At 40.5% G+C, this 12,519-nt stretch overlaps 1 protein-coding gene across 7 annotated transcripts in view; it reads right to left on the bottom strand.

Annotated features, from left to right (window-relative positions):
* LOC140726410 (interleukin-15-like) overlaps nt 1–12,519 on the bottom strand; it is a 116,074-nt gene that overhangs the window by 28,043 nt on the left and 75,512 nt on the right. For 4 of the 7 annotated variants that reach the window (XM_073042752.1, XM_073042756.1, XM_073042755.1 and 1 more), the window contains 4 exons: nt 11,429–11,540; nt 11,318–11,344; nt 8,126–8,158; nt 6,861–6,893 (listed from right to left, as the gene is read on the bottom strand). In XM_073042752.1, the coding sequence (XP_072898853.1) occupies nt 6,861–6,893; nt 8,126–8,158; nt 11,318–11,344; nt 11,429–11,540 (205 nt within the window). The remainder of the gene's footprint in view (nt 1–6,860; nt 6,894–8,125; nt 8,159–11,317; nt 11,345–11,428; nt 11,541–12,519) is intronic. The other 3 variants (XM_073042753.1, XM_073042757.1, XM_073042754.1) reach the window with 2 other exon arrangements.

Below are 12,519 nucleotides of genomic sequence, written 5' to 3'. Positions count from 1 at the left end.
GACAAATTTAAGAGTTTTACTGGAACAAATTATTGGAATACAACTTCCACATAATCCAACATTATTTTTACTAGGCGATATTGAAGGGATAAAATCGAAATCCAAATTGAATAAATATCAGAAAGAATTCATAAAAATTGCATTGGCAGTAGCCAAAAAGGCTATTGCAGTTACTTGAAAATCGGATTCATACTTAATTATAGATCGTTGGAAGAATGAAATTTTTAGCTGCATTCCACTTGAAAAAATTACTTATAATTTAAGAGATAAATATGAAATATTTCTGAAAATTTGGCGCCCTTATTTACAAAAGATAGGATTAAATATATTGGTGCTCTGAAGATAAAACTATTGGTTATCTAGGGAAATAAATAAATATACATATTAAAGCTATTATGAACTCCATGGAGCATGTGGAGATCTTCCAATATCCAGGCATTCTTTTTTTCTTTTTTCTTTCTTTCTTTTTTCTTCTCTTTTTTTTCTATAGGGATATGTTAGGGGGAGGGGGGAAGGGTTGATAATTTTTTTTCTTCTGTAACCTATTTGAAATTTTTTTAAAAAAAGCAGAGTGGTCATTGTGTGAATAGACCAGTGTTAGAGTGGGGAGGATTTGGCTCAAAATGCTTAAGCGAGTTAACTTTCTTCTTCGTTCTTCATCAGTTAATGCATAGTTAGTGCAGTGAGAATGGCTCCAGGGACTGTGTTGTGTTCTTTGTGTGAGATATGGGAATTCTGGGAGACCTCCAGACACTTGGATAACCGTATCTGACCAGGTGCACTGAGCTGCAGCTCCTCAGAGAATGTGTTAAGGAACTGGAGCCACAGCTCAATGACCTTTGGCTCATATGGGAAACTAAGGAGGTGATAGATTGGAGCTACAGGGAGACAGTCACCCTTAAGCTGCAGGAGGCAGGTACCTGGGTGACTATCAAGGGAGGGAAAGGAAATGGCAACCAGTTCAGAGTACTCCTGTGGCCATTCCCTGCAATAATAAGTATACCACTTTGGATACTGTTGAGGACAACGACCTACCAAGAGGGTAGCCACAACAACTGGGTTTCTGGCACTGTCTGGCTCTGTGGCTTAGAGGGGAAGGGGGGGGGGGGGGTAAAAGAAGAGGACTGCAGTAGAGATAGAGGATTCCATAGTTAAAGGAGCAGAAAGCAGATTCTATGGAATTGATATCCAGATGGTAGGTTGCCTCCCAGGTGCCAGGGTCACGGATGTCTCGGATTGGGTCCATGGCATTCTACAGGGCGAGGGTGAGCAGCCAGAGGTCCTGGTACATATTGGCACCAATGACATAGGTAGTAAAAGTGAAGATGTCCTGAAGAGAGAATTTAGGGAGTTAGGTAGAAAGCTGAAAAACAGCACCTCCAGGATTGTACGCCTGTACTACGTGCCAGTGAGGGTAAGAATAAGATGATTTGGCAGATGAATGCATGGCTGAGGAACTGGTGCAGGGAGTGGGGTTCCAGATAAATGGATTACTGGTATCTCTTCTGGGGAAGGTATGCCCTTTACAAAAGAGATAGGTTACATCTGAACCTGAGGGGATCAATACCCAGCTGTTGGGGAGGTTATAAACTAATTGGAGCCAGAGTGATACGGTGAAGGATGGAACAGTTCACACCAGCAGCAGTGTGCAGCAAGTCTGACAGGAAAGACAGTCAGTGGGATAAGTTGCAATGCAACACGAGGACAAAATCAAAATCAAAAAGGGTGACCAATACAGGACTAAAGGTGTTATATTTGAATACACACAGTATATGAAATAAGGTAGATGATTTTTTAGCACAATTAGAGATTGGTAGGTATGACATTGTGGGCATCACTGAGTCATGGCTGAAAGATCATAGTTGGCCAAGGATACACTCTGTATCAAAAGGACAGTCAGAGGGGGTTGGGTGGCTCTGTTGGTAAAAAGCGAAATCAAATCCTTAGAAAAAGATGACATAGGATCAGAAGATGTAGAGTTTAGAAACTGCAAGGGAAAAAAGCCCCTGATGGAAGTTTAATATAAAGGCCCCCAAACAGTGGCCAGTAATGGGAGAGAGGTAATGCATGCCAAAAGGGCAATGTTATGATAGTCATGGAGGATTTCAATATGCAGGTAGTTTGGGAAAATTAGGTTGGAGCTGGATCCCAAGAGAGAGAATTTGTGGAATGCCTACAAAATGGATTTTTAGAGCAGCTTGTGGTTGAGCCCAATAGGGAAAGGCAATTCTGGACTGGGTGTTATGTAATGAACCAGATTTGATTAGGGAACTTAAGGTAAAGGAACCCTAAGGAGACAGTGATCATAATATGATATACCATGTTGCAATTTGAGAGGGAGAAGCTAAAGTCAGATATATCAGTATTACAGTAGAGTAAAGTGAATTGGAGGCATGAGAGGAGCTGGGCAAAGTTGAATGGAAGGGGACACTAGCAAGGATGATGGCAATGGCTTGAATTTCATTTTGAAGGACACTAGCAGTATATTGGAAGTTCAAGAATGCCGGGGATATAAGTGAGTGTAATTGCTATTATAAGGGAGAATAAATCTTGTCCTCTCCCTCCTCCCCCACCACCCATTTCAGTAAAAAGCATCAGCACCTATCAACAACAAAGCACCCAGAGACTATGATCTGCCGTCAACAAAAACTATCGTTCATCTGACAGTTCAACATGCCACAGACTCTCTCTTAGTAACAAGGGAAAGAGAGATGTCACCCATTTTCACAGCATAAGGGGAGACTGACAGGGAAGGGGGCAGCTTGATGCATCGATGCTTGCTGCTGCTTGGGCGGGGGAGGGGGAGAGGGGGCTTTGGGGGTTCTACGGTTTTCTGAATTCATTTTGTTGGGGATCTTCTGTTTCTGCAAAGACAAATATTTCAGATTGTGTAATGTATATATTCTCTGATAGTAAACAGAATCATTTGATGAAGGAAAACAGAAAAAACAAAATTATAGGCCAGTTAGCCTGACTTTAGTGGATCTTCAGAAGGCCTTTGACAAGGTGCCACACATGCTTAACAAGAGCCCATGGTATTATAGGAAAGCTACTAGCATGGATAGAAGATTGGCTGACTGACAGGAAGCAAAGAGTGGAAACAAAGAGGGCCTTTTCTGGTTGGCTGCAGGTGACTAGTGTTCAGTAGGGGTCAGTGTTGGGACGACTTATTTTTACATTATATGTCAAGGATGATGATAAAATTAATGGCTTTGTGGCCAGTTTTATGGATGATACAAAAAATAGGTGGAGGGGCAGAGAGTGTTGAGGAAGCAGGGAGTCTGCACTCCCATCCCCCCCCCCATCCTCATCACATTCTATAGGGGTTGTATTGAGAGCATCCTGAGCTCTCAATATGTGGTGAACTACATATACCTGTCTGGACACGCCCCCTGATGACTGCTCCTGTGGCTCCTCCCACAGACCCCTGTATAAAGGTGATTGAGGCCTGAGCCCGGCCTCTCAGTCTCCAGGATGTAGTATGGTGGTCAACCACTGCTTGTTCCTTCTTCCAGTCAATAAAAGCCGATATCTCGCCTTTACGTCTCAGAGAGAGTTATTGATGGTGCATCAAGTTAAAGGGCCCTTGTCTCAGCAAGATCTAAAAGAACTTGTCTATGCATTTATTTTTATTTTGGTTGGCTACTATAACGGCATTTTCCCAGGTCTCTAAAATAGCCCTCAGACAGCTGCAGCTCATTTAGAACACTGATGCTAGAGTCCTCTTTCAGACCAAGAAAGCAGAACATAATACTCTAGTTCTCAGATCGCTACACTGACTTCCTGTCCATCAGAGTATTGACTTTACGATATTACTGCTGGTTTATAAAGCACTGAATGGTCTGGGGCCAAAATACACCTTCAAGCTCTTACTGCATTATTGACCTTCCCGAGCTCTCTGGTTATCTGGGGCAGCTCCAGAGCCAAAACAAAGCATGGTGAAGCAGCTTTTAGTTACTATGCTCTACATATCTGGAATAACTTTTCAGAGGATCTAAAGTCTGTCCCAACTTTAAGCTCTTTTAAAAGAAAAGTTTTTTTAAGCTTTTCTTTACACTGTAGCTTTTAATTAGAATCTCCTACACTGTAACTTCAATTTATCATATCTATTTTGTGAGATTTTATTCTCTTTAATATTGTCTGAAACTTAATAGTTTCATTTTTATATCTTGTTCTATGTAAAGCATTTTGAACTGCCTTTTGATTGAAAAGTTCTACACAAATAAACTTGCCTTACATTAATTTTGAGAGGACTAGAATATAAAAGCAAGGATGTGATACTGACACTTTATAAGGCATTGGTCAGACCACACTTGGAGTATCATGAGCAGTTTTGGGACACTTACGGTCATTGGAGAGGGTTCCAAGGAGGGCACGAGAATAATTCAGGGATTTAAAAGGTTATCATATGATGAGTATTTTGATGGCCTTGGACCTGTAGTTGCTGGAATTTAGAAGAATGAGGGGGATCTCATTAAAACCAATCGAATATTGAAAGGGCCAGGTATAAGTTGTTTCTTATATGAGAGACACTAGGACCAGAGGGCACATCCTCAGAATAAAGAGATATCCAGTAGATAAAAGAGATGATGAATAAAAGAGATGAGGAGGAATTTCTTTAGCCAAAGGGTGGTGAATCTGTGGAATTCATTGCCACAGCAGATGTGGAGGCCTGGTCATTGAGGGAATTTAAGGCAGAGCTTAACAGGTTCTTAATTAGTCAGTGTGTGGAAGGTTATGGGGAGAAGACTGGAGAATGGTGTTGAGAGGGAAAAAGGATCAGCCATGATGAAATGGCTGAACAGACTTGATGGGCCAAATTACTTAATTCTGCTCTTATCTCTTATGACCTTATGGGACTATTGACTGACAATTTGTTGAGCATTATCAGTTGGAATTGGCAAAGTCACAGATACTGAAAAAAATATGTTGCTTAGCACAAAATGCAAGCATAGAATGTATTACTATTATTTGAATATATTCGTATAAATCTACAAACTGGTCAATTCTTGGTTAATATGTCATGTCACAACAGAAAATGAGGCCTAATAAATATAGCAAGTTAACATTTTTCATGCAAACCTGATTGGCGTTTCTGGTGTCTGAAGTGGAAATGCAAGTTAATCCTGACCAAGAGGAACTAATTTGTCACACAATTATGTGACATAAATAATGAGTGAAAAATGTTCTACACAATGGAAAAATATAACAAACAATTATCACAAAATGCAAAATTATCTCCAGGAGTTAAATGTATTATTACAATGACTGGAGTTTAAGAAATCAGGTTTGCTGTAGAACAAACCGTTACTTGCTGTTGAATGAGTGGTAAACTTATCTTGTTAAAAATGCATGAAACATTATTCAATCACCAATAATCATTCCATCCCCACATAGCTTGATAGCATTTACTTTATTATTAGAGAGTTAATGAAGAAAATTGAAAAGGTTAAAAATTAATAAGCAGTTGACAAAAGGTGAAGGGAGAGAATTATTTAAGGGACTAATAAAAGTGTATTTATAGACTTCTATAAAACAATTTAAGAATTCTTGTAGGTAACAACATTGATTTAAAAATATTTGCTACTGCTGTAGGTAATGCTTGTGCTTGTACAGACTGGTAGTAAGTTATGCAAGCCAACTACAGAAGTGCTTTGAATAAGCCGAGAAACAAGCTTTCTTGGTGTCAGGTTGTTAATCATAAATACAAGGAAGGGACGATCGTGTGACCTTCCTCACACACCAATGACACTAGTAAGGTGCGACTCGTTGGTGGGATAAACCCCAGGAAGGTTACCATGCTGGAAAAGCACTCACTGTGCTGACGCCTTGAACTATTATACTAAAAGGCAGTCCTGGCTGGGATTGCTTAAGGATTCCATTTTTGAAAGGTGCTCATATGCTGACTGCTCTGTGAGTCAGAAATGTGCGTCTTCTATAGCCACCTACAGCATAATCACACTGAATCCTGTTTTATTTTACTACCTCCATGTATTACGCATGGCACGCTCTAAATGAATGGCACACGGGGGAAAGAAACATTTCACTGTACCTCAGTGCACATGACAATAAACTGATGCACATACTCGCTAAAATCTTTCATGACCTTAACTTACCTATAATTAAACTACTGGCATACAGTATATACCACATCTGGTCATTAATAAACACCACTAAACATTTTGCTATTATAGAATCAGCGTTCCACAGCTCGGAAACAGGCCACTTCTTTATACTATCTTCAAAGTAGGAGTAAATTTGCATAAAGCTGAATTTCCATACATCTGGTTATCCATTATCAGCTGAAACACTGTACACTGGAGGACATGATAAGAAACCCAACAATAAATGTCATGTCCTGAAAATTTTATGTTAAGAATTCAAAAGAAACCAAAAGGTTTTCTGCACTAAAACTCAAACACTTCCAAAAGCAAACATAGAGTTACTGCTGACCTCTGACTACAGACATCATTTTCCAGAGCACACGGGAAAACCTTCATCAACAGGTTTGGTGACAGTATCAGGAATGGTTCTTAGTCAGACCTGAAAATATTAACTCTATTTCTCATTCCAGAGATTTTGTTTAATCTGCTCAGTGTTTCAACAGTCTTGGATTTTATTTCAGAGTTCCAGCATCTGCAGTCTATTATTTGCTTTTCCAGATTCAAAGATGGCCTGTCAACTTGACAGATTAACTTTCTGCAGACCACCCTAGGTTCTGGGGCTGCTTTTTTTTTTACTGATTCATTGCGCTGAGATCAATGTCATTATTCTGTTAGGCAAAAAAAAAGCTATAAGGAAAAAGATTTAATTTAAACTTGTTTCGATCATGCAGAAGTGTTCTAGTGATTAGTACTTACAGTTACATCTGCAGGTGTGTATAACCTCAATTCCTAAGAAATGAGAAAGGTTCAATGAAAAATTGTTCTTTTAAATCACTACAGCAACCCCTTTAACTTCATATGCAAGCATAATGAGAAATGTAGCTTCTGTCCATACCAACTGACTCAAAAGAAGATTTCAAACACTGTTGCCTATTGCTAGAATCATTTTTTAAAATGTGCTGATGGTTAATATTTGTGGCATGCTTTGTGATTAAAAGGAGTTAAGTCAGTCTAACAAGTTCCATTCTAATAGGAGACCAGGGATTTTAAATATACAGGCATTATTGTCCATGTACCTCTTGTAGCATTTCTCTGATAGTAATCTTTTGTAGATCACAACATCATCTGACATTTGAATCAAAATGGCTCATGGGTGAAATTTATTAGATTTCAAATAATTTAAGCAGTGACTAACTGGCTGTAAGAGCCATGAAATAGTGGGGTAGAGAATGCAGAGTGAAAAAATAATACTTAGTGGGAATGTGAATTGTTAGTATTTACCAAGGACAGAAAAGTGAAGAGAAAATTATGTAAAAATATAGGGATTTTCAGGATAATGTATTGTTAGGTACTAAATAGTAATTAATTTAATGCATGGCTCCTGGCAATAGGAATTTGGTACAGATTAGTCTGAATGGAGATGGTGCCAAAAATGAGCTCAAATATTGTGCAAGGTAATTACTGGTAAAGTAATTGAAGTCAACTATGAGTAACTGTGAGGATTGGAACTTGATTGCATTTAGTGATTTATAAATTATGGTTCCTTACCACGGGAGATCTATACTGGTTCCAAGACCTTTCAGGACAAATATCTCTAAAATTAAGAATGGAAGAAGGAAGGCTTATAGAGTACAGACACTGGAAATGGGTGCACAAGAGTGAAGATATTGTAGACTCATTCACAGTACTCCCTGCCAAAGTTATAACTGAGTTATAACTCCTCAGAGAATAACTGTAAATATGCTCATCCCAGGAACACAAGAATATTCGATAAGCATAACACCATTCCAAATGTAGAAATGGGAATTTATACATATTTTCAGATCTCCTATAACCACTTACTCCCACCTCAATACTCCCTTGATGAGAAGGGTAATGTTGAGATCGTAACTTCCCGACACTTATGTAAAAGTCATAAAAAGTTTTATTACTTAATGAGACAATAAAATATGCAATAAAATGGTTCAAGGTTTCAGTTTGTCTAAAGTGTAAAAAAAAAGGCACTGTAGCCAAATACTTACGGACGCCTCCGAAGTAGTTTTTATTTTCAAATTCTACAAATTAAAACAAAGTTATCTGATTAAAATGACACAGGATTTAATACAAATTTTCAGAAAAATAAGTCTGTGTAGTAATCTTTTGTCTTCACTTCATGTGTATGCAGAATTCTAACAACAGTATCCTTTTCCCAAAAAAATCAGTTACTGATTTTAATTCTATAGCTTTTATCAAACTAATTTTGTTTTGCATTTGCTAGAAACATTTGTACGTTTGGATGCTGTTCACAGACTTCAGTTCAGCATTCAACACAATCATCCCTCAGAAACTGACTGGAAAGCTGAGCCTACTGGGCCTGAACACCTCTCTATGCAACTGGACCCTAGACTTCCTGACTGGGAGACCTCAGTCAGTCCGGATCAGGAGCAGCATCTCCAACATCATCACACTGAGCACAGGGGCTCCCCAGGGCTGCGTGCTCAGTCCACTGCTGTTCACTCTGCTGACCCATGACTGTGCTGCAACACACAGCTCGAACCACATCATCAAGTTCGCTGATGACACGACTGTTGTGGGTCTCATCAGCAAGAATGACGAGTCAGCTTACAGAGAGGAGGTGCAGCGGCTAACAGACTGGTGCAGAGCCAACAACTTGTCTCTGAATGTGAACAAAACAAAAGAGACGGTTGTTGACTTCAGGAGGGCACGGAGCAACCACTCTCCGCTGAAGACTGACAGCTCCTCGGTAGAGATCGTTAAGAGCACCAAATTTCTTGGTGTTCACCTGGCGGAGAATCTCACCTGGTCCCTCAACACCAGCTCCATAGCAAAGAAAGCCCAGCAGCATCTCTATACTTTCTGCGAACGCTGAGGAAAGTCCATCTCCCACCTCCCCATCCTCATCACATTCTACAGGGGTTGTATTGAGAGCATCCTGAGCAGCTGCATCACTGCCTGGTTCGGAAATTGCACCATCTTGGATTGCAAGACCCTGCAGCGGATAGTGAGGTCAGCTGAGAAGATCATCAGGGTCTCTCTTCCCACCAGTATAGACATTTACACTACACGCTGCATCCGCAAAGGAAAAGGCATTATGAAGGACCCCGCACACCCCCCATACAAACTCTTCTCCCTCCTGCCATCTGGAAAAAGGCACCGAAGCACGACCAGACTATGTAACAGTTTCTTCCCCCAAGCTATCAGACTCCTCGATACCCAGAGCCTGGACTGACAGCTTACTGCCAATTGTCTTGTTTATTATTTATTGTATTGCCTGCACTGTTTTGTGCACTTTATGCAGTCCTGGGTAGGTCTGTAGTCTAGTGTAGTTTTTTTCTGTGTTGTTTTTTATGTAGTTCAGTCTAGTTTTTGTACTGTGTCATGTAACACCATGGTCCTGAAAAAACATGGTCTCATTTTTACTATGTACTGCACCAGCAGTTATGGTCGAAGTGACAATAAAAGTGACTTGACTTGACTTTGTGGGGAGGTGTCATAAAAGAATAGAGAATAAAGGTTGGAATAGTAAGTAGTAATACACCAGAAAAGTAATATATTTACATGAAACTATCTCAGTAAAATTTTAGATTTCATTTCATGAATTCATGAAACAGTTCAGAAAACAATAAAAATGAAGCTACATCAGTCATAACTAAAATCTTGCTTATTAATATTAAATGTATTGCAATAACTAACATTATGAAATAGCCTATCCAGGGGTTTTCACGTGACACAAAAATAGGTGGAAAAAGTTATGAGAAAGCTGGGATTCTGCAGAAGGACTTGGACAGATTAGGAGAATCGGCAAAGAGTTCACAGATGGAATACAGTGTGGGGAAGTGTGTGGTTATGCACTTTGGAAAAAGGAATAAAGACATAGAATAGTTTCTAAATGGGGAGTTAATTGGAGGTATAGAAAGACTTGAGAGTCCTAGTGTAGGATTTCCTAAAAGCTAACTTGTAGACTGAGTCTGCAGCAAGGAAGGTAAATGCAATGTTAGCATTCATTTCCAGAAGACTGGAATATATTATTTTATTTTTATTTAGAGATGTAGTGCAGAACAGGCTATTCCAGCCCTACTGTCTGTCTGTGATTATAAATTATGGTTCCTTACCATGGGAGATCTACACTGATTCCAAGATCCATCTCTAAAATTAAGAATGGAAGAAGGAAGCCTTAAGGAGTACAATTCCAGGACAATTCACAATGACCAATTAACTTACTACTAACCTGTACACCCTTGCCTGTGAGAGGAAACTAGAGTACCCAGAGGAAATTCACGTAGTCACGCTGAGAATCTACAAACTCCTTGCAGACGGCTACAGAATTGAACTTCCAAACTCTGTCACCCCAAGCTGTAATACTATTACACCAACCGCTGCGTTATCATGCTAAAAGCAAGGATGTAATGCTGAGGCTTTATAAGGCACTGGCCAGACCACATTTGGATTATTGTGAGCAGGTTCGGGCCCCTCATCTATCTAAGGAATCATGTGCTGGCATTGGAAAGGGTCCGGAGGCAGTTTACAAGAATGATCCCAGGAATGAAATGGTTAACATGTGAGGAGTGTTTAATGGTTCTGGGCCTGTACTCACTAATGTTTAGAAGAATGGGGGGCGGTGGAATCTCACAGGCATCTACTGAATATTGTAAGGCCTCAACAGTGTGGACATGGAGAGGATGTTTCCATTAGGACCAGAGGGCATAGACTCAAAATGGAAAGACGTCCCTTTAGAAACAGATGAGAAATTTCTTTAGCCTGAGGGTGGTGAATCAGTGGGATTCATTGCCACAGACAGCGGGGGGTTCTCTTCTAGGCCAACGTTCGTAATGACAAGACTCTAACTACATTCAGTCAGCTCCAGTGGATAAACAACATTGTTTGCATGCACAGCACTCAACTCCCCAGGTCACTCTGCTCTGAGCTCCATCACAGCATGAGGTTATCTGAGACAGGCATGCTGGTTTAGCTGTTGCAAAACAAGTAGTTCACAGTTATTGGACAGATGAGCCTGTTCTGGCATTCACTTTTAATGGCACTTCCACGTGCAAGGTTCTGCTACCATGCAGATGTTCAGGGGGTCCAGAGAACAGCAAGTTCACTCACTTAGTCTGCTTCCGGCACAAGCAGCATGTTGCTATCTGGCCCAACACTTCACCGTCATAATAACATTAGCCCAATCTAATTTGTCAGTCAATAAGGGTAATACTTACATCACAAGATATGTTCACCACTTGATTCTAAAAAAAAATAACATTCAATAAGTAAAGGCAATTGTACAGGTAATAATGACAAATTGCTTCAGAAGTACATCGAATACTAACGTGAATATTTTTCAGTACTTTTAAGATTTCTTCCAGTTCAGCAGATCTCTTCACTTTCCTTGCTCTATGAGAGTCGGCACCATCTGCTTTTGGAAGACACATGGCAAGGCTGCTGAGCAACGCAGAGAGGAAACAAAAATCAGTAACACAGTTAACTTCTGTGCTGTAGTGCTCTGTGACTGTACGACTTTCTCTTTCTTAACCACATTTTCCCTGCAGTTTGGTGAGATAATTCTCCTGGTGTTGCTCAGCCAACATGCCGTGCAATTGTATCGTAACATTCCAACTCCGGTACCTAACGACAGAGGCAAGAATTAATGCATTCTCTTCACCACTCTATCTCCCCGTGTCACCATTTTCATGGAACTTGTGTCCCTGGGTCTCTCTGGACACTCCTCGGGCTCTGCCATTCATTACGCATGTCATGTTCCCAAAATGCACCACTTTGCATGTGCTGGAATTAAATTCCATCCATCATTCTTTTGTCCATTTCCCCAGATAGACGATACCCTGTTGCAACTTTAGACATCCTGGTTCACGTTCTACTTTAACAACATTATTGGTGTCACCTGCAGACTCATGCCTACTAATTCTCATCCAAATTATTAATATGCATAACAAATAACAGAGGACCTGGCACTATCCTTACACCACACCACTGCTTACAAGCCTCCAATTTGAGAAGCAATCCTACGCTGGCACACTCTGACTCCTACCACCGAGGCAGTTCTGAACCCAATCGGCCAGCTTACTCTGGATTCCAAATGCTCACGATTCAATTTTATTTGCCATGTGTATATCGGAACGAACAGTGAAATGCATCATGTACTGTATATTAACAACCAACACACTTGAGGGTCTGCTGGGGGCAGCCCACAAGGGTATGGCACAGTCCAGTGCCAACAACACTCGGCAGAACAGCAGCAGCAAAACAGGCCCCCTTCCTCCCACTCACCCACACACATACACAGTGCTGTAACCACAGGACAAGCCTACAGACTCCAGCTTCCAATAGACTCTGACTTGGGACTGCAGACACCAGACTAAAACCTCCCCAGCAGATGTGGACAGACTTACAGACTCAGCTCCAG

The sequence above is a fragment of the Hemitrygon akajei genome, chromosome 4 (assembly GCF_048418815.1).
Source record: "Hemitrygon akajei chromosome 4, sHemAka1.3, whole genome shotgun sequence".
Classification (NCBI taxonomy): Eukaryota; Metazoa; Chordata; class Chondrichthyes; order Myliobatiformes; family Dasyatidae; genus Hemitrygon; species Hemitrygon akajei.
The sequence above is the reverse complement of the archived record's forward strand: the minus strand, read 5'-3'. Positions and strand labels throughout refer to the sequence as shown.